Source organism: Seriola lalandi, unplaced genomic scaffold (genome assembly GCF_002814215.2).
Source record: "Seriola lalandi dorsalis isolate HSWRI2012SDOR001 ecotype SW California unplaced genomic scaffold, Sedor1 jcf7180002054573, whole genome shotgun sequence".
Lineage (NCBI taxonomy): Eukaryota > Metazoa > Chordata > Actinopteri > Carangiformes > Carangidae > Seriola > Seriola lalandi.
The window spans coordinates 1,779,742-1,802,026 of NW_019525126.1; the positions used below are offsets into that span (position 1 = coordinate 1,779,742).

The following is a 22,285-nucleotide window of genomic DNA, read 5'->3' on the forward strand; positions in this document are numbered from 1 at the left end:
GGTGGGGGGTGGGGGGGTGTTACTTCAAATGTGTGTTTGGATGGCTGGATCATAAAGTTCTTCATCTGTTACACCATTAACTTCTTTTGTGACGCCCCGTGGCTCTAATTTCAAATAATGTGACATAGACATAACTATTAAAAGGGCTAAAGGAAGATTAGATTTTCAAAAGTTGTATTAATTTAAATTTTATGGTCATTTCTTTACTGCAAAAAAAAGAAAAAAAAAAAAGAAAAAGAAAAAAAAACACCCACTGGCACAGTAGGGTTTGTCGCATTCCAACGAGCCTTCATGATAGCCTCTTGTTTTAGATGAGATAACTGAATTCAACTTTATTTCTTAAAGTCTGTAAGCATTGTGAACCAATCTATGTACAGTAAATCATAGATTCTCATGGGCTACAAAGTGTAAAATAAACAGGAAGCAGCTATGGTACGTGCTGTATTTCTTTTGTTTTCACTACAACAAATTCAAGACATGATTGTGACATTTCATGACTGAAAATTTAGGAAAGGCAGCACAACTTTCATAAATTTCATCCGTAAGTCAAAGCATCGTGACCAGATGCTCTCTTACTGCTCTCTGAGCTGGCTCTGACATCAGCGGTGATGTCATGCTTGCCAAAAATGGGCATCTGACGAACACGTGAAAAACACTGTATGGATGACTGAGTATGACTCAGTGGTGCACGGTGGGATTGGCAATTTTGACAATGACACGAGTAAAGGGGGAGTGGTGGGGGCATCCGCTCAGTTCCCCAGCCAAGAGGACGGCACTGGGGATAACACGGGTACTTACTGCAAGATCCTGCACTAGCTTCTCCTCAAAAGAGTACTCCTCTGTTTCTATCCATATTCTCTGATAGGCCAGGAGGAAGAGGTTAATAGAGCGATGCCTAAGGAAGGGTGAGAGGAGATTAGCCTGGGTTAGATAGCAACAGATGGGAGAAGTCCCTTTAGGAAAGTTAATACTGGTTAGTTTAGGGCACTGGCACATCCAGCTGGTCACCTTAGAGGAAACTATCACTTTGATCATACATACAGAGCTGTGATGTATTTGCTCTCTGCCACACTGTCAATCTACTCATTAAATTTTTAAAAACCCCAACTCATCAGCAGGAAGGAGAAATCCAAGGCTTGATAAAGGAGCCATGTATCTGCACGTCAGCAACAGTTAGAGGAGTAGCTTTGCATTTTGGCAAATATGCTAATCCACATTCTTGGGAAGATTAATACCCCTCTCGTGTGTGTATGCTAGAGCCAGGAGACAGTTAGCTTAGCTTAGTATGCAGAGGAGAAACAGCGCCTGGAGTCTACACTGTTTGCCCGGCAACCTCACAGTGAGGACGTGACTGAAAGTCACTGCACATAAACCAAAACTTACTGTAGTTACACTTTGGTTTTTGTACAGTATAATAATATAACATGTTCATTTGTGAGCCTTGGAAATACTGATTTTTTAGGACAAATCCAGGCTAGCTGTTTCCCCCAGCTTCCACTCCTTATGCTAAGCTAAGCTAATCGACTCCTGGCTGTAGCTTGATGTTCTGTGTAAAGACACAAAGGATGTATCGATCTTCTCATCTAACTCTGGGCGAGAAAGCAAACTGGCAGACTGTCAAACTATTCCTTTACAGCAATCGTTCTACATTCAGCTTGATGCATTACTGTACAGATATGGACCAGTGGAAATACCAGCAAAAATATCTGAATGGGAGTTAAATTTTGTAGCATAAAACCGTGCCTGGAGGAAAGCAAGCAGAAGTTAAAGAGAGGTATGCGAGGTCAAACAGTAGTAACATTGGATCAGCACTACGTTACCGTCAGCATGGAGAGCAGACTGTCATAGTCTGCGTTCTCATACATAATCTCCAGCCAAATATGTCGGTAGGCATTCAGGAAGTAATTATTATTTGTGTGCCTGAGGGGATGAGGTACAATAGAGTGTGACACTGAGGAGAGAACAAAAGGCTGAATAGAGAGACAAAAGAGAAAAGATGACATCTGAATGCATGAAAACTCAGGAGGAGTCGACATCACCCGGAAGCTTCACATCCGTCCCTCAAACACAAATCTACTGCTCCAAATAAAAACAATCAATTGTGGCTGCATTGTAAATACTGTCTGATAATTAGTAGCTACGCTGGGTCATATTTCACTGTCAACAACTCTGAATAAATGAGTCATGCTGTCAGGCAGGCGGGCAGCATCGTCTGAGCACATACTGAAGATGACCACCCCCAGGTTGGGCTTCATAATTGTTTTCCACCCTACTGTAGCTCTCTGCCTGGCTTCCAGTGATTGAGTTACAGAGCAGCAGGGCATGAAATTGCTAGTGTCCCTTTTATTTATTTTTCTACTCCTTGATAACAGCTGCGGGCCAGACATTCGTCCTACAAACGGCGAGAGGGAGGCAGTGCATTAATGCAAGGGGTCAGAACCAAGGAAGAGAGAAGTGAGAGTCGTGAGTCGGACACGAGAAGAAGAGCGTGTGGTTGGTATTTGGCCAGCGAACATAGAGGTGATGCCACAGCGCCTTGCTACACAATTTCACATCTGCTAGAAGTACCGCAGGGAGCCCTCTGCTACCGTCAAATATAAAGTGTCATCCTGGATTCATGATTATGAGGCTGTTTAGCATCATTAGAGACCTTAAAAAGAAGAGGTGATGTGTAAACACTAGATGTAAGGATATACAGTTATACCTTGGTAGATTATAGAGTGGAGCCATGCGGAAGCAGGCTACAACCGCTCTCTTCCTCTGCTTGGACAGTAACTTCTGCCAAACACATTTTTTGGATCTCAGTGGCTGCTCCACCTATTGTGAGCAGAAGAAGAAGAAGAAGTATAAATCAGTGCACTGGGTTGTCATTCTCTAACAGGCAAACTAGTGATTAAAAAGAAAAGAAAAGAAAAGAAAAATCACTCCTGGGAACTGAAAACGGGCATTTTCATCAACACTAGTGTTTTGTATTTTGGTGAGTCATTCTGTATGTGTGGTGATCATGTTCCTTCACATTCCCGATGAGTCTTTCAGTACACTCTGAATGATGCATAAATGTTTCTTTAAAATAGCACGCTGAGGTTCATTTGCAGCTCATAATGTGCTTAGGAATCTATAAATGTCTAAGTCTGACCTGCTCCAGGTTGAAGACAGCAGCAGAGATCCTCTGGATACGGTCCACCACCCTGTCAGGGTCTGGAGGCCACTCGCTCCTCATCACTATGTCCTTGTACAGGTTTAGCTGCCACCTCACTGCAGGGTCCTCTGACTTGGAGTGTGTGACAAAGAGGGATTGTCAAATACCAGCCTATAGACTATGGAAGCTGGTAAACACTTACTGGAATACTGGTGTAAACTTGCTCACCTTTTCTCTAAGATGCAGATTCTGCCGAATGTGATCTTTGACCTCATCATCTGTGTCTTTCTGTTGAACAACAGGACGCAAAATAAAACAATTTGCAATAACCAACACAAATGTAGAGCTTTCTCATTTTGATATACAGCTGGTTACATGTGTCAGTGTGGCCAGTTCAAGGTCACATTAAAGTTGTCTCACCAGGAGGTAGCGAGTCTTGGATAGAGATATGAGCTCCTGATCTCCTGGCGTACACATGTTGAGGCCGATTGGCAGCATCTTCTTCAGAGCGGCCACAATCAGCGAGGTCTGGATGGAGTAGAACTCACCGCGCCTTTTCTTGTGTTTCCTCTCCTGGTCTTGTCCTCCAGACTGAAAAAAGAAATTGTGATATTAACCTCAAACAACTCACAATGGTGAATAAAAAAAAGCTATAAAGGTTTAATAAGCTGGTGTTTTAAGGTAATACATACAGATTTTTCTGTTTTTGCTGAGATTAATGTTGCACTAATGCGTGTCTTCTCAATGTTTAAACTGATACCTTAAGAGTATTTTATTTCACAGTGGGAGCACTCACACTGTATTTGAACAAAAGCCAGAAGCTCCTGAGGCATTTATTTTTCAACCCAGGCAAAATCTGTGACCAGACTAAATCTGTGCCACTGAAGCATTAAGAAGTCTCACACCTCAGCTGAAAAGCAGAACTAGCAGGCTGCCTCTGCTACAACAGCGAGATGTTACCACTGAGGAAGAAAAAAAAATGCACTTTTGAGCCAAACTGAAGTAGCTGCCTCAGTGAAAACACTAATTTCCATATTAACATATATGTAGACACTACAACACACACGCACACACACACGGCCTTATCACACATCAACTACAACATAATATAATTAGCTTGAGGTAACTATTGGCCAAACACACCAGGGTACCACAATCCATCAACTGCAAACACACTGCTGGGATGTGATCACATGATTTGCTACAAAAGGGCTGAGCTTCATTACTCCAAATGAGATGTTTTCCGCCCCTGAGGCAATGAGGAATGACCAAAGTTACCATGCCACACATGGTGATGAATAGATGCCACAAATAATCAGGTGATATAATATATAAGTACACTATAGAATACTGTACAGCACAGCGGCACAAGCTATTGGCTTTTCTGCTTAGTAACTGGAGCATATAAGCCAATAAGCTGGCAGGTAAACAGCTCATGCACTGCATCACTCTACCTCTTCCTTAGAGGACTGTTTGAGATAGAGAGATAGAGAGAGAGAGAGAGAGAGAGAGAGAGAGGAAGATAGAAGAGAAGGAATGAGAGGGCAATTAATGGAGGCTCACGGTCCTCACATGGACACGTGCACTGCAATGAAAACCATTTGTTTGCCTTTCAAACAGTTAAACCAGGCAGACAAGAAAAAAAGTAGTAACCCCTGTAATGCTGACAGGGGCTGAAAGTGAAGCTGGAGGAAGGTTTGTTACAAACATGCATGTACGCACACGCACACGCGCACGCACGCACACACACACACACACACACACACACACACACACGCACAGAGCAAAAAGTAAAAAAATAAAAAAAAAAATAAAAAAAAAAGTCAAAATCCATCCACGCTGCTTCAATAAAATAGTCTTGTTTGTCACATGTGTGTGTGTATACGTAGTTCCTCTGAGATGGGCGTTTTACATGTTAACATATTAGCACATGTACGCAAAAATCAATGTGTTAACATGGGAGAGGAAATGTTAACACGTATCATGTATCTCTACAAAGGTGATAATCTGCTGCCTGATGCAGCTCTGTAAAAGCTTCATAATAAGGAAATAAAGTCGACAGTGGTGAGACGTAATGTGAAGACATTAAACCTACCTTAGACATCTTGGTTTTATTATCTCCAGTCAAGAAGGAAAGGTTGTTAATTTCATTTTGAACCACAAAGTTCTGTTCCTCTCGTTTGAAATTCTGAAGAAAGACAAAGACAAACGCTGTAACTGTGCTTGATCAGAAGTCTAATTGTTTTTTGTAGTTTAATATGTATGAATTGGAGATGAGGGAACTTACATGTGACTTGCACCAGAGGATAAAAATCTCAGCGACCATTCTGAAGAGATCATTGGAGTCAGCATCTGGTTCTTTCAGCCACCTGGACCTGCAGCGACAGGAGGAGATTCATACATCCTTTGCACTTTTTCTGCAAACAATAACTATCTTCCCCATCTTCCTCTAAATACACCTTTTAAAAGAATTCCCTCATCTGCAACTCAGCAAGCTGACCTGTTGTTGTCCACGTAGCGGATAAGCATGGGGTAAAAGGCGTACAGGTCCCTGCAGAGTACAGCAAACTCATCCAGGATGAGCAGCTCGGCCTCCTGGGTGTCTCCCTTACTGTCCGCCTTCAACAGCTCCTCCTCAGCCACCACCTTCACCGTCTTCTTCTTTAGCTTCTCCAGAGTGGGCAGGAAGTGGCTCTTCAGCAGGTCAGCGCGAGCCTTGCTGATGATGGGTTGCACGTATACTGAAGAGTGAAAGAGAGAGAGAAAGTCACTCTATTACAGCTGTTTAATTATGTTTAAAAATCTGTCGGTGTATCAGAAAGTTGCCAGTATTTAAGTAATATTTTCACATCAAGACTGCCTACTTTTCAGCTTTTTCCAGACAACAGTATACCACATTAGCAATTCAACCATGTAAGCTTTTATATTTGCTCTTTTTTATTTTGTTAAAACTAAAGTTTTTAACCGAAAGATGCAGCTCTTTTGCTTGTGTTTTCTGTTGCATATAACATTTCTAGTGCAGCAACATTATAAATAAAAGAAAACAGGGTCATCAGCATGAGCAGTGATAGCCCTCATCTGCCAATACAGGCTGACCTTGGTTCACGCAGGACTCCTGCGAGATGGCACAACTATAAAAATTTTAGAGAAATACAAACATGAAAAAGATTGTATCTTTTAGATACAGTGAGGAAACGAAGCGGGGTGTGGTGTTGATTTAAAACTGTTGTGGCCACAGGAAATGAATTCTCCACCACATTCATTTTTCCTTATGATCAAGAGCTGTTATTGGAATCAGTGCCCACCTGCAATCCTCTTCATCCAGGACGCCTCATCGATGCCCAGGTTGTTGTTGAGGATCTTGAGGATGTTGCCGAGAATGAGGCTGAGGTGCTCTGAGGTGACGGTGGTGCAGCAGACGCTGCCCCCGCTGGCTGGCTGGTTCTCAGGACCCCTCTCCCACCAGTAGGACAGATAGTTGCACAGCATAGGCAACACCACCTCTATAACGTGCGGCATCTCTGTGTACCGCGCTCCAGACTCAGCCATGTCATTGATGTCCTTCATCAGGCCGTCCAGCCGCGGAATCCCGGGACACACCTCCTCCACTGAGTCTGGTATGCCGAGGACTGAAAACAACACAGAGAGTTTTTATGACATTACAACAATGTTTATGTCATCAAAGTTTATGTTTCTTATTACATATTTTATGATTTTATAAGGGGATGAATCTTTCGCAGACTGAATAGCACTAAAGCAAAGACAGGGTGAAGAGAGAAATGTTAATTCTCTATAATAATAACTGTTTGATTTGCCATCTTGGACCACTTCTTAATATGAACTCTTATTTCAGAATAATTACATATGACTCACTGGCTCGTTCTCGGGCACTCTTGGTATTAAAAACCGAGCAGGGGTTGTACGTGTTGAGCAATGGCTCCAAGAAGGCCACAGGCATGGCCCCAGCAAGGGTGGCCAGACACTGGCCCAGAGCTGGCAGCTGTCTGAGGGACACAGAGAGGGAGAGAGTTGGTGAGGGCTGCGCTGAACATCAGTGGGTGTCTTCACTGAGGTTTTAATGAATCAGAATGAACATATTAATGTTGAAGCAAGGATACCTTTCTACGTAGATGTTTTTTCCAGTGCCCAGTGCATAGAGGCTGGTCAGGATTCGATAGCAGGACACTTGGACATCATCCACTGCAAAAAAAAAACAACCTAAGCTTTGTTGTGTACTACCAAAACCACCCCGTTGTATTAAAAGTATCCAGTTATGTTAAGTTTTAAAGCAATAAAAAATGTTTTAAAAAACATAGATACCCAATTCCCAGTGCTAACATGGTAATTAATGAAGCAGATACGTGTTTTAGTTACCTAATATTGTCATGCAGGTTTTCCTCTAACACAATATTGTAAAATACACTACAGCGCAAGTTAAATAAATAGGCTGAATGGATATTAACTTAGCATTGTGGGAATCCCTCACTATTATGCTAATGTATACTTATAAGCGGATCCTGTGATGTACATTTGTGTAAATAAGTGTGTGACATAATGACATGATGTTCCATGGCGTCGGGATGTAGAAAGCATATAATCTACACATTATAATAAACTGAACATTTACATTTGACTCTAGTTTTTTTTATCAGCCTCTCAAACAACATGTTTGATCATTCCTCGGCTGTCGGGACTCACGCAGCAGGTCGACTCCAAAGTGGTGCTGAGTGATGTGTTCAAACAGAGCGGTTAAGATGGGGAGCAGAGCTACAGTGGTGTAGTTGATATTCTGCGACACCCCTTTCATCTGCGAGCGGGAGTGAGTGAACTTCCCCAGCTTCAGGTTCTCGAACGTCTTCTCCAGGTCCTCTGCGGCGTTCTCGAAGAACGTCCGCAGCCCCACCCGCACCATCTCTGAGCCCGACTTCATCACCGTCCTGTTGGGAGTGAAAGAGAGCGTGATAAACGACTGAAACCAAATGAGGAGATATGCAAGGACGGGGCTATAATAAACCACTGGATAACCCTTGGTATGCAAAGGACAACGCTGTTTACCAACAGTAGGACACGCTCACATATGCAATTACTTCACTCTCTCAGTCTGTGAAGGTTTCAGTCATGAAATATGAGACGTGGGTATCAACCTGACCGCCCTTACACCGCAACAGCAATGATTTATTTAACGAACTAGGTGCATATTTAAATCCAAAGTGAGTTTGCCAACACTGGAGCCTAGAAATACTGTATGACACGCTGAAATAGCCCAACGCATTAATATGATTAGTCTGGCCATTTTCAGCATTTCACAGTTCATAACATTGCTGGATGAATTAGCCATTGTTCTGCCTTGATGTGTCCCAGTAGGAGGGAGAAATGAAAGATAGAGTCTGTGGGCATCAGCTGCAGCTCTCGCGCACAAACAAGACACAATAATATGTTGCTGATTTAGCCTCATTAGGTGTGAACTGCATTAACAAACAGCACATTGTCTCTAAAGAACACCATAAGCCTTGGGCAACATGTGCCGCATGAAATTTGTTTTGCTTATTTAAATGCCAGAGGATGCTCTTTGTTAATGCCAGCGCCTCCCATAAGACACTGGAGTAATAACAGTCTAAAAGAAGAAGTTCATGACAAATATGCTGCTCTTTCAAGTCGTAGCTTTACACTGGGAAAGTATAACTGGCTTCTCCAACAATTAACAGTCATTATCAAAAAGCTCTTTTTTTTTTTCTTTTTTATAACTTTTCATTTCAAGTAAAAAAAAAAAAAAAACTCAAAAGGTTGCCAGGTTCCTTGTCTGCCAAATTTGCACCCACCTGGTGTCCAGAGTGTGCGCCAGGATGTGCAGACAGCTCACCATGGTGGTGGAGTCACTCCCTACAACACACCATGAAACACAAAAGCAATCAGTGTAATGTGAACCTACATACTGTCACCCACTGTTAAGGACTTTCTTGATCTGAACTGAGCCTCTCATGGCGGCGCTGACTTCATTGCTACTTATAACGCTCAGTCAAATAGTTATGTTGAGGGTTTGATTAAAAAAAAAAAAAATCAAATAATAAATCATCATTTCAGTGGCTCAAGCTGCTGTTGTTAAACGGGTTTTACAGTTTTACAGAAAAAATGCTCAGGTATCAAAATATCTAATGTTTGTTGTTCGTACATATGAAAAAACTTCAGACACGATAAAATGACATTCACATGCACATAGATAATAGTACATTCCCAACCAATCAGTAGTAATCAGCTTACCAAAGAGTGAAATCCTATGTCTGACAAGAGCTGCCAGTTTACAAAACAGGCTGGAGCAGTGAAGGTTAGAAAAGGGGAGGAAACCAGAAAACCACAATGAGTAAATTCTCGGAGAGAGAGATTAGGAATGAAGAATGTTAAAGATTAAGATTTTAAGTCAAGCGTGGTAAAGATTTTATTGTCATGCTGGTGTTGCTGCGTGTCATTTTATTGAATGGGTACCTGGTGACCATCTCCTTCTCCTTGTTGGAGGCGTAACCGCTGCTGCTCAGGTTCTTGTTGGGGGAGGAGAGGAAGTAGAGAGAGTGGTTCTTGAAGTACTGGTCGATGAGAGGGAGAAGAACCTGAAAGGAGGACAGTGATAATGATAAAACCAAATTAGGTTGATGGTAATAATGTTTAAAAAGTTAATTATATGTGTACAGCAGATTAATTTGTATTACGTCCTTACTTTGGCGAAAAACTTGATTTCTTGCTCATGAGGGGACCGGTCTGTTTTTCCACTGGCAGCCATGGCCTCTGGATTGAAAACATGAATGTATGTTTAATATTGAGTAACAACACAACTACATGTATGTGTTTTGTAGTCATGACTTATGTAATATACCATACCCAGGTGGGTGATGAACTCCTGAGCTGAGTCCACATACTTGAGCAGCTTCTTGAGAAACTTATAGGCAAACCTCTTCTCCATGGAAGAAGAATCCTGCTCCAAGTCCTTCAAACCTCTGCAGCACAGTAATATTATTGACTGTAAACATTTATAACACTTATATCATTTGATAAAAGACTGACCACTGACACCGACATCTATTAAATGGCAAAGTTAGGAGGTCGAGTGAAGTTTCTGCAACAAATAAACATGATAATATATTCAGTGACAGCGTGTATGTGTGTGTGTGTGTGTATGTGTGTGTGTTGACCTTGTGATGCTGTAGCCATTGATTTGCAGGAAGCGAAAAAGGTCCTGGGCTTTCTCTCGATCACGGGCCTTCTCCTTGGCTGTCAGCGTGTCGTAGGGAACCAGCAGAGGGTGTGTTCCCCCCCCTGAAAACACAATACAACACAGCGTTCAGGAAGACTTGATCAGTCACAGGTCTCTAGTGAGTGTATGTGTGAAGGCAGATGGTGAAATGGAGTGGATGGACCACTGAGCTGAACCTATTAATTCAAGACCAGCAATGTGGACACACACATATGCTAAACTGGCTCGTATATACACTACAACAACCGAGTGGCGCTTCACATCCACCCACCCACAAACACACACAGTCTCTTCCTCTCTATGATTGTCCTTGATTGACTTCATTAGCAAATCACCTCTGCTTCCGAGGTCACTTTTTTTCTTCTTGGCCCAGATGTTATGGTAATTTTCAGCCACCACCTCCACCATCCCCTTAGACCAAAGACAAAAGAGACAAACAGTACATCTCAGCAAGGAATGCGTCCCGCCCACATTACTCATCAAGATTCAGGATATATTGCTCTCCATCTCGTATTCACACGGAGAGACCGTTTGATGTAAAAAAAAGAAAAAAAAAGTACAACAGAACAACTGTGGGGTCACTCACCTGCAGCTCCCTGGATAGAACCACGTTGCTCATATCTATCGGGCTCGGATTGAACCCATTTGCCTGGAAATGTTGGAGAAGATGCAGATTTACAGTGAGATACGCTGTGTTGTTAGTTATAAATCAAGATTTCTGCTTTAATGACATTTGTTAAAGGATTATTGTGTCTTTAGGCCTTCAGTCAAACCAAGTGTAAAGAGATTAGCAACAAAATCAACTTTCTTCAGTAAATAACTGTCTGATGTGCATGTTTAAAACTGTATATAGTAACTGCTGACAAGAAGTACCGTCCTAAAGGAAAGAAAACTGATAGCAGCAAGCACAACTAAAAATTGAAATGATGATATGTTACACATTTGTGTTAAGGAGGAAAACAAACAGCCAAAATGGTGTCATGGTGAACTTACTTACTTATATTTACAATGGCTAGTAACCTATCTATCATACTGAGTCAGTTGTAACACATAACACCACATGTTGCTATGAAAACTAACCTAGCTTAGTTATAAGCTAGTTAGCAGAGAAGTTAAACTAGTATTAGATAAACAGTTGAAATAGTTCCCATTAGCTAAAACCAAATGAACAGTTGCAACAGTTAGCTAAATTTGAGGGATAAATAGTTGATTTAGTTGAGGTTAGCTAACAGTAAATAGCTTAAAAGTAGAAATAGCTAGAACTAAGGAACAAACTGTTGCGGTTCGTAGTTAACAGGAGTGTAGTAATTAATTGGTTGACATCCAGCTTCTGCCACTTAAAGAGGAAGATCTTTGAATGAAAAGCTGACCAAAGCAACCTAAACATTGACAATTCAATCATGTACACAATATCCACTTTTAGATTATTGATCGTCTTAAATCCAGTTTTTAATCCCTACTATCCTAAATTATGATATTATTTTTTAATGAATAAACCTGCTTGTTTAAGAGGTTGGCAAAATAGACAAAAAATGTCTCATGAAAGTTTCAAGCACTAAAAATATTGGACAGTGAGTGTATCATCACATCATACTGGACAGTTTTAAGGAAAAATTCACTTGATTTTATGATCTTTTATGGCATTTTAGAACATATTATTAAATGTCTGGCGTGGTGGTATATCGGTATTTGTCTGAAACATATTATTTGTGCTGTACCTGTGAGGTCTGAGATATCTTTCTCATTTTCTCATTCTCCCTCTGTTGAGACATACTCTCTCCATCCTTGGTCCTATCGATGCTCCACCCCATTGCCAGCATGCTCTTCAGGGACTCTCTTATTGGCCATCTGTAAATCTCCTTCTCCTGAAGCACGGAGACAGAAATGGAGAACGAAGAATAAGCCCAGAAGCTCACATCTTTAGGTTATCCCTTCACAAATCTCACATTCGACATACTGCACCTTCTCTGTTAGGGCTTTGTAGGTCCTGAGCTGAGGGTGAGTCTTGGCCTTCTCATCCACACAGTCTCCGTATTTCCATCCCAGCAGCACCTGAGGCACAAGCACAGAGGAATGGACGAGAGTGAAAGCAATCCTCATTGCCTTCAGAGTCCCCAAGGACATGATTTATTATTTGAAAGACTGGGTAAGAGATTAATTATGCATAACACATTAAGGAGTCGTGGTACATTCAGTTCTTGCTGTTCTCAGCTCTTGTGAATTTTTTTTTGACAGACGCAACAAAGCAGGATAAGCAGTTGGCACAAAGGAGAGCAGGGGCCTTCTACACAGAGGCTAGCACAATTGTTGTCAGCATGCCCAGAGTATCTCTTTCAATTATAACAAAAAGGAGGCATCATCAAATGGAACAGTGCTATGATAATGGAAAAAAAGAACAATATCAACATATTGATCTGAATTGATTGTTTTCACTTTCATGCAGCGAAAATGCTTTTCAGCAGATTACGGTGTGTGCTGTATTTCTTCAAGGCGAGACATTTTTACTGTCCTCTCTTTTTCTTATGACACTCATGACTTGCTCCAAGTCTAATACTGCACCATTTAATACCCATTTGCCCAGGTGGAGACTCTTATCTTTGGCCTTACCTTCTCTGCAGACCATTTCTCATGGGAATGTTCGGCATATTTGTTGGCAAAGTGCTCAAGCTTCTCTGGGAGGGCAATGCTGGAGAAAGAGTGAGACAGTGTGTCAGCGTATGCAAATGCATTTTACTGGAGTCATGTACAGTCATGTACTGTGTATTTCATCAAAGGTATGATACAATAAGTGAAGCTGCGCATAATTATCTCATTGACATCTGGCTCCAACATGGCTTACTTAGCAGTATTGATGGGTTTTGGGTCAAAGTTGCCCTGAGCATCTACAGAAACAGGCTTTTCCACAGCGGTACTAATAGAGGCGTCCACATAGTCAGGTGGCAAAGCTCCAGCTATGGCACTGAGGCAAGGCATGGCCATCTTGAATAGCTCTGCATCATATTTCTGCATGAGGAAAGAAAGAAGAGTTAAATGCACAATTTATTTCCTGAAGTTTTGTTATAGTACGCTTCCGCGAATAGTGTTTTTATTTAACAAACATAAGTAATGTGTAAGTTGTTCATTTAAGCCAGGAGTTAAATACACAGCCACTCTAGTCTGAGAGTAACAGGGCCAGTGGAAGGGACGTTAATAAAGAATTACTCTAAAAGCTGAAAAATCTGTGTGCTAGAGGCTTTGGATCAATGATGGCTGTCCAGATATTGATGTTTTCCGGCTGGCCCTTTGCACAGCCTCCTTTCATCAGTGTGCATTTAGAGAGATGTGCTGAGTCCAGCTATCGGCATCACGAAACACACCTCAAGATTTTTGTGCCAATGACTTGTGAGTGCATGCATGTTAATCAAGAAATTGACAAATTAGGTGACTTTTATTAAAGGTTTACTGGGCTCTGACTGATATTTGATAATATTGAATATCGTGATATTTTTTGGAATATGCAATATTTTTCATAATTTTAAAATATAATATAAACATAATTTTTTTTTCTCCAGTTTTGAATAGTCTGCCCTATTGCTGAGTCCGACCCTCATTTGACTTAACTGCTTTCTCTACTGTAAATTGTACTTTAGCATGTGACAAATAAAGCTTTGAACTGATGTTTAGTGGCAGCATTGCTTATACCTGAAACATAAAATACCATAATATAATTATATATTATTAGAAAAACTGAAAAATGTATATATATAATATCGTATATATCTAAATATTTGGGCAAGACTGTATCGAGATATTACATTTTGGATAACCCCCAAGCCAACTGTTTTTCAACCTCTGCAGAACATTAGTGGTATTCTCTTAGAAAATGTTTCTAACAACAAGTAGATGTGTGTTAATGCCTATTGCTCTGGGAATGATGAAGACAGCAAAGGTGCAAAGAACATAAGATAAAAAACTTTGTGCGACACGAGCGACTCCTCACCCTCTGGGACAGAGAATCAAACACTCCCCAGAAGATTTTCTTGGTGAGCAGTAGTTCATCCTCAGATGCTGTGCCGTAGCTGCCCCAGCCCGACGGGAGGCAGTAGAACTTCCAGTTCTGCTCATAGTGGTTGGTTAGCAGCTGAAGGACACACAGAGGGCAAACAGCAAGACACAGTGAGTGACAAAAAAATACAAAATTTAGTGGACGGGACAGGTATGCGTGTTTTCAGTGACAGGCAACAAGCATGCAGCCTGTGTATGTTTCTAACAACACACTGGCCCTTTTTTTCTTTTGTTTTTATTTGTTATTTGAGAAGAAGTTGGTGATGTCTGTTCTGGAAAGGTGCTATATAAATAAAAATTAACTACTGAGATTTACTAGGGCATGCGTGCATATTAAACAGCACCTCAAAGGAAGTCTGTTCTCCCACACTCAGCACAAATGAAATCCACACGTGTACATGAAAATCAAGAACAAGTGTGTCCACCATTTCACTGGCCAGTCACAATCTATTACAACTCCAGTATTTCTCTCCTGTGGCCAGACGGATGGAATGGAGCAGTGGAGCCAACAAGCCTGTAATCACATAGTCCAATACTTCATCCCCTTGTTTTGATCAACACCACGGGTTTGCTACAACTGTGCACCTGTGAGAGAGAGTTTGTGTGTGTGCGTGTGTGTGTGTCTCTGAGAGAAAGAGAGAGAGGTGAACACCAGTAATATTACATTGAAGGTACACCTGCACTAGAGTCGGTGGAAATAAGCTGCTGTTAGCTCCCCACCAAGCTGACAATCTAATAAACTGAGGTCGTAAAGCGAGACCAAGCAGCGACCACACAGACAAAACAAAGGTTAAGTTATGTAGAAAAGAAAAAGGAAAAGCAACTGATAATGAGGCAAACAGGGAAGAACTAAAACTGAGTCATGCAGGCACCACAACAAGGAATATGAGATAAAGGCAAGATAAGGGATGGCAAATGGGATTTAAAAAGAGTAAGAAAAAGGGAGGAAATTGTTGCCCACCCTGAGAGGCATCTTGCAGTATTCAGTCAGCAAGGGCACATCAAAGACAAGGCGGCGCAGGAGCTGCTGCAGCATGGAGGGACGAAGGTGTCTGCAGAATAAGGTGAGAGAGATAAGAGCGCTGCTACCCAGGGCTGCTTTTAACCGTGACGTCTTCAGGCTCGGACCACTTTTGTCACACTGTCTGAGAGGGGTATTTAAGGACACCAGGCTCTGACCTACAGTAGAATTTTGCAAGAAAGCTGATAAAATGCACTGTTGATTGTTTGCTATTCCTGCCAGGTGAGATACCACAGCTGTTTGACGCATTATCACTGGCTAGAGAAACTTTTAACTCTGCTAATGGGGAGTTTTTCCCCGTGCTCCTCACTTGCAGACAGACAGCAGACACTCCTCTATGGCATCTCTCTGGGCCTTGGTGAGGGACCGGCCCTTGGAAAGGCGGTAGATGGTGTGAAGAGTGGAGTCGATGAGGCTGGCGTAGTGCTCGGTGCCCGCGAAGAGGGGGGCGCAGCGGGTGAGGAGGGGGAGCATGGCTGAGCCGATGTAGCGGTTCATGGCCAGGGCTGTCTCTGTCGTACACAGACCCTCCTGTAGAAAGAAAAGGGTCACAGGTCGTATTAGATGTGACAGTTGTGACTTTCTTTAGAAGTTTTCTTTTGTCACGTACTACATAGATTAAACTAGCATATCTTTCAGCATAAACAGCGCTGTCTTTTGCCTCATGTCCAACACAAGAGCTGGGGGTCGACGTTCTTAGCTGCTGCCACATTACCACTGTTGACCTCGGCAGACAGCAGCCTTAGGAACAAAATACAAAGTCACAGATATTCCAGCCTTTGCTATGCATTTTCTTTCCTGTCTAGGGAGTCACCAGAGGTTAATACTGTACACCACACACACACACACACACACACACACACACACACACACACACACACACACACACACACACACACAGACTAGCTCACAGCATGGCCGACTTCATGGCAGTCCTGGTGCTGAAAAGGAGTATTTTTTTCCTTTGTACTGCTGTGCTTTAAATAAATGTTTAAAAAGCTTTTAAAAAGCTTTTAGTTCAGTGAAAAACTTCTTTTTTGATAAATAAGAATAACGAACAATTAAATGAATCACCTGAACATAAACTTAAACCAGTGGTGATGAGGAGCTCCTCATTAGTATAAAAGGTTGCCCAATATTATTGATCGTGAAATGCCATGATGAAATTCATGTGACAGAGGCCACTCATTAGCTTCTCCCCTGTGTTGCTGTCGGCTTCACCTACCGTATCCAGAGAGGTGGCAGCCCTCAGATCAGGCAGAAAGCCCACTTCCAGCAGGTGAAGCAGAAAGCTCTGGTCCTCAATACCGTACACCCTGTCCAGAAACAGCACCATGGGGGCCTTGTGGTCTGGACAAAAGCTGGCTGACATGTCCGGCTCTGTCATCGACCCATCTGAGAGAGATTGAGAAGGGAAGGCACAACATTTTTAACCAGGTAATTGATGCAGGTGTGAATCGGTGAAATACCCAGAGAACAGCCCACGGTACATAATGGCAAGTCTTTTCTGATTAGGGGAGTCATGCGTATTCATTAGGCAGCGTGCAGCGACGCGTGGATAAGAGTTTTCTGGTGCTGGAGCCACGGCTCGCTGTCTTCCCTCTTGGCCCGCTGACAGAGCCTGCGTGGCGGTGCTCACAGCAGCAAATTTAAGAGGCGAGTTTCGCCATGCTTATGCAGATCAATCAATAGAGCAAGACAGCTCGCTATAGAAATGATCTGGCTTACTCAGAGCTATGGGAGTGTGCAGTAAAGTGTTGTGCTGATTAAAAGGGCATGAGCGGTGAAATGAAATCAATAACCTTCCGCCTTGCACTGAATGTGCAGAGTTTCATAACCATTGTATCTGCACGTGAGGTCGACGTTCTGCTGTAATATGCAAATGAATATGATGTGTCCTCTGATAGAAGAGTGCAGGCGTGCCGTATCGTGAGTTATTACAGTGAACATCCTGACCAGTACCTTTGTTGATGATGGGCATTTTGAGTGGTATGCTGATTATTCCCACAAGGTCCTCAGTCGGCACCAGAGAGCGCAAGATGGCACGAATACGCAGAGCTTCACCTTTCCCTTTGTTGATGATCTAAAGAAGAAAAGAAACAAACCTTGAGAATAGAGAAAATCTGTCCAATAAAAGCAATTTTAAAAACTCACAAATTCAAACGTACATGCATCTCTGGGGCACAACGTCCCAAAAGGTCAATGAGCGCAGAATAGAAGGACATAATGGCATTGCCCATGTGAACCACCTCCTCTTCATCATCACCATCACCAGACCTGACAGAAACAAAAAGGAGAGTGTAAGGGAATAACAGAAACAGGAAAGAGGAAAAACATTTTTGAAGGGCATCATAGCAGATATGCAAGGCAAGGGGGATGAAGACCTAATCTTGAGGGTAAGTGCATTGATTTGATAAGCTTTGCCTGATCTTTGTGGCTTACACGTCGGAGTAGACTCCCTGGACGGAGCCCGGCAGGTCCAAAGCAGGTGTCTCAGAGATTTTAATGGCTTCCTTCATGGCAGCTAGCAGGCCGTTCCCTCCCTCTCCCCTCAGGGCCGGTCCGAAACACTCCGGGCGACGGATGAGCAGCTTCACCACAACGCTGGAGTTCTCTTCCACACTCTCACCTAGAGCGCAAATAACACAGGTGGATGTGAGTAAATACAGACCAAGCAAGGGAATACATAATTAATGTCAGCAGAAAAATACAGCACATACACATTCTTTAGCTGTAATACACAGCCCCGAGGCAAAACTCCAGGCGAACTTTGCCTTAAGCAACTGAATCCAGGTGTCCGCTGGGACTTTGCTAGGTTTTTTCTACGTGTTTAGAGAGAGTTATACAAAAAGAGGAAGCAGAAAGAGAGAGTAAGCGAGGGAAAGAAAAGATGGGGGATGCAGTCCTACCGTTGACGAAGACGGCAAACCGCAAGAAGGAAAGGTATCGTTCCCCTTCGATGGGGTTCCAGCCAATGTCTGGATAACCTTTAGCCAGAAGCATTGGACAGCTCTGGAGACCACATCCTGCCAGGTAGGTGACCACCTGCAGATGCAGCACATACAAAACATCACATACAGCCCAACATATATGCAGCTTTCACCTATTGATCCTAGCTACTCTATACGTCTGTGGTGGTTTTTATCTTTGGCATCTCCTCCTTTAGAAACAGCTTTGCTTGTGTATCCCACCATTTCAATTGACTTTGTACAGTAACTCAAACTCACAACAACAAAAAAATAAATAAAAAAAGCCGTACCTTGTCCAGATCAGGTTCTTCCAGTGCCAGAGCCAGGCCGTTGTTGTCCATCACTGAGGAAGCAGCCACATCTAGAGGAGTGGAGCCCCTCATAGCCGGTGAAGCTGCAATACAAAGCACCTGCTCACTGTCTGTTCTCTACTTATCTAATATCTCTACACACCCAGCTTGTGTCTGTGTTTCTGTACAAACAGCAGGGGGTGCTGTTTCCACTCCTTCCAAATATCACTAGCAGCTAATCTGCCAACAGCTGGTTATTACTGACTGGTTAATGTGCTTGAGGAAAGTTTCCTCTTCCAATTTTCACTGGAAACTGTAGTCACATTTGGTTTCAGAGGGGTTATGGGAACCAGTTTATGTAGCACTGTGTCTATACACATTGTCTATAATATTATAGTCATCATTAAGCTTTTTAATAAAGATTTTATTCTTAGATTTCATTTTTATTTTGTTTATACTGTCACATAACTTCTTGTCACCCTGTTAATGAGCAATCTGTGAAGTGTGTGTGTGTGTGTGTGTGTGTGTGTGTGTGTGTGTGTGTTTGCCTTTATGACTGGGAGCATGTGTGTGTGCATCCAAGGGAGACACTCTCTCGCACCAGCGGGGTGCTCACTGAGACTGTGGCATCGCCATCTTCTAACAGAATGGGAGATGAGCCGCGCTCTTTGCCGACAGATTCTCGGTGCTCAGACTCACAATGACACCCATATCCACACACACACACACTGGTGTGAGCCTAATGTATGTGTGAGCTCAGAGGTGCTATAAGGCAAAATGGCAAAAGGATGCGACCCATTTTAAAGAGACTGCTGACTGTTTTTAGAATTTGTCTCTCATACATATATGAAGTGTTTCGCCCCTTCATTTCACAGCCTCATTTTCAAGTTCATCCCCCAGAATTTTGTAGGTTTCGCTTTATTCCTGATTAGGTTGTGTGTTCTTCATCCAGTGAAATGATGTAGTAGCTCAGCATCAGTAGTCATTGGGCTGATCGCCACGCAGCATGGCTGATACCAAGACAAAGAACGCCGTACCCACCTAGACCCACGCTGCTGTTCTCCAGCAGGTAACTGAGGTGGTCAAACATGGCTTTCTGGTTCTGACGGCTGATCCGGCAGAAGTAGCACAGGAAGCGACAGCAGCTGGCCACCATCTTGGGGAAGGCGATTTCCTGTAGGGTGGCACACACAGACTAAGTAGGGTCAAACATCTGACCTGGTTGTATTTTAAAACAAGAGAATTGTAGTATGATCACAACCGGGACAGACAGTCTTATGTATTTACAAACAGTGGACAGACATAGTAAATTATCTTCAGGTCCACATGTTGCTAACAAACAATAATTTGATAACAGGCGGTTTTGGAGAAGTCGCTGCTTTCTTCAGGTTTACCGAGTTTACTGTAATGACTTCCTCCAGGCTTGTTACTATAAATTCCCCCACGTGTCTTGGTTCCTAATTAATGTCTAGAAGGCCTGACACCTTCACACGCTGCCAACCAGCCACTTTCTGCCCTTTCTGCCCTCACTCCCAGACTCCCAGCCTGAGGAGAAAGCCCACCTACTGGGACCACATCTTCATTAATGCACATTCACCCTGCAACCACACTTCACACACAAAACGGGACCGAAAGCACAAGCTCCTATTAGTGAGGCATCGTTTCTGGGCCAGGGGGTGTGGTGAGCGCTGTGGGTGCCTCCGGAAGCAGAGATAAATATAAAGATAGATGTTGTTAAACCTGGGATTTGTCTCCTCCAAGCACATTCACCATGACCTCCATGACAGTCTCATGCATGCCCAGTATCCTCATTAGGTTTGGGTGCTGGTAGAAAACCTTGTTGTTCATGATATCGCTGGAGAGAAAAAAAAACACAGAAAAGGGAAATATTGGACGTTAACTTCTTACTCCAAATTGGCATAAAACTAAGGATCAAGACAAGACAATATATATGCATTGTTTAAATTTTTTCAAACCATGTATCTTTTGGGCGAATGAGGAAAAGTTGACCCACCCAAGTCCATCAATCATGAGCTTCTCTTCCTCTTTCCCCATGCGGACAGACAGCAGAGATCTGATCTGACCCAGGGAGGCCAGGAGGTTGATGGTGTCCTGCACCGAGGCGGCACTGATGGTGTAAGTCTTCCTCATGGCCCGGAGCAGCTCCCCGATGCTGTCATACTGCCTCCTCAGCAGGCTGAACATCTTACGGACCAGCTCTGGGTCCTGGATGTGACACTCCTGGGCCCAGCTGACCATGGTCTGAGAGATCAGCTCCTTCAGATTGGCTGGAAAGATAGTCATTATTATCATTGTGCATCTTATCGGAATGATCATTTAACATATTTAAAGCAGCAACATTTGTCTCGGTGGATGATGTGTATGATGGCCTCATAAAGTTGCTGTGGTGAATGAGTTAGCAAACACTTTTTAAACATTCAGCACACATGGAAGAAACACAAGAATTCCTTCGGTGTCATGTTTCTGGTCACCTGACAAAAATCCTCTGTTCTGGTAAATGCCCCACTGTGCTCACCAGCTAGTCGCTAACTTTGTCTTCCTGTTGTTCGGTGGTGATAGGGCAACTTCAGGTGTGCTTCGGTTTGTACCGGACTCAATCCTCGTACAACCTTGACAAATTATACATTGTGTGAAAGCTATAAGTCTCCTGATTCAAACTGCTCAAAGCATTTCAGGATCCCCATATCACTGCAACCACTGCTGATGCCAAAAGAGGTGAGGGCAAAAAAAAAAAAAAAAAAAACCCTTACATTTCTACTATATCTGTGCCTCTGTAACTTTGGTTCAGTATCTCTTATACTCATTCTGACTTTTTGGTTGTAAGAGTGACCTTTCAAAGAGGATCAGGGTTATGACTGTAATCAAAGGCTTGAAAAAAACATAACCTTCTTATTTTGGGTATATCATTGTCAGGCTTGTGCACAAAAATGGTGGGAGGGGGGTCTGTTATATCAAAGTCTCCTCCTACAAAGGGCCGCTTTCAGAGATCCTCAAAACTACATTATTACCCTAAACTTATCATGCTGATTAAAATAAAGAAAGCGCTGCTGTGTGTGGATATAGGATTACTAATCACGAAGGGGATTGGTTAACATAATGCAGGCTTTTCTAATTTTAAACAATAAGATAAGATTTCCTTTTCAATTGGCAGAGAAAGACTCGGTCTGGCAGTGAAGTGCTCGCCGCATTGTCTTGTAATCCTCACTGCATATCATTGAAACCTCCCTTCCATTAACTGAGGTCACACCAAGACACAGCAATCCTCCTTAAGGCACTTCTTCCTTAAGCATACACACCCAATCACAAAGCTCTATTAAAAGGGCCTCCACTCGACTGGGTGGTCCCATTTTTACACAACCAATGCTTAAGCACTTAAGGAAAAAAAAAAAAAGAAAAGACGCAATTCAAAGGCTGCATTCCCAAACTGGCTCAGTGATGCAAATAAGACCTTGAGTACAGAACAAAACAAACAAACAAAAAAAAAAAAAAAGAAAAAGACACAGCTCATTCAAAGTGCTTCATGTAGCTTCAGTCGAGGCAAACAGGACTGTAGGCGTG

The 22,285-nt window shown here is 42.7% G+C and overlaps 1 protein-coding gene across 1 annotated transcript in view; it reads right to left on the minus strand.

Annotated features, from left to right (window-relative positions):
- Positions 1-22,285, minus strand: part of LOC111663159 (ryanodine receptor 3) — an 81,298-nt gene that overhangs the window by 15,273 nt on the left and 43,740 nt on the right. Inside the window, exons 41-76 of the mRNA XM_087176921.1 lie at positions 20,721-20,994; positions 20,447-20,561; positions 19,748-19,880; positions 18,707-18,810; positions 18,357-18,492; positions 17,890-18,076; positions 17,616-17,724; positions 17,410-17,530; positions 16,673-16,842; positions 15,758-15,978; positions 15,388-15,478; positions 14,362-14,502; positions 13,222-13,385; positions 12,990-13,068; positions 12,345-12,434; positions 12,101-12,247; positions 10,969-11,031; positions 10,718-10,793; positions 10,321-10,444; positions 10,010-10,125; positions 9,849-9,916; positions 9,620-9,741; positions 9,398-9,447; positions 8,959-9,019; positions 7,838-8,076; positions 7,258-7,339; positions 7,013-7,143; positions 6,445-6,768; positions 5,640-5,880; positions 5,427-5,514; positions 5,235-5,327; positions 3,560-3,730; positions 3,368-3,427; positions 3,137-3,271; positions 2,705-2,817; positions 799-895 (exon numbers count right to left, since the gene is read on the minus strand). Coding sequence (XP_087033047.1) covers positions 799-895; positions 2,705-2,817; positions 3,137-3,271; positions 3,368-3,427; positions 3,560-3,730; positions 5,235-5,327; positions 5,427-5,514; positions 5,640-5,880; positions 6,445-6,768; positions 7,013-7,143; positions 7,258-7,339; positions 7,838-8,076; positions 8,959-9,019; positions 9,398-9,447; positions 9,620-9,741; positions 9,849-9,916; positions 10,010-10,125; positions 10,321-10,444; positions 10,718-10,793; positions 10,969-11,031; positions 12,101-12,247; positions 12,345-12,434; positions 12,990-13,068; positions 13,222-13,385; positions 14,362-14,502; positions 15,388-15,478; positions 15,758-15,978; positions 16,673-16,842; positions 17,410-17,530; positions 17,616-17,724; positions 17,890-18,076; positions 18,357-18,492; positions 18,707-18,810; positions 19,748-19,880; positions 20,447-20,561; positions 20,721-20,994 — 4,736 coding nt within the window. The remainder of the gene's footprint in view (positions 1-798; positions 896-2,704; positions 2,818-3,136; positions 3,272-3,367; positions 3,428-3,559; positions 3,731-5,234; positions 5,328-5,426; positions 5,515-5,639; positions 5,881-6,444; positions 6,769-7,012; positions 7,144-7,257; positions 7,340-7,837; positions 8,077-8,958; positions 9,020-9,397; positions 9,448-9,619; positions 9,742-9,848; positions 9,917-10,009; positions 10,126-10,320; positions 10,445-10,717; positions 10,794-10,968; positions 11,032-12,100; positions 12,248-12,344; positions 12,435-12,989; positions 13,069-13,221; positions 13,386-14,361; positions 14,503-15,387; positions 15,479-15,757; positions 15,979-16,672; positions 16,843-17,409; positions 17,531-17,615; positions 17,725-17,889; positions 18,077-18,356; positions 18,493-18,706; positions 18,811-19,747; positions 19,881-20,446; positions 20,562-20,720; positions 20,995-22,285) is intronic.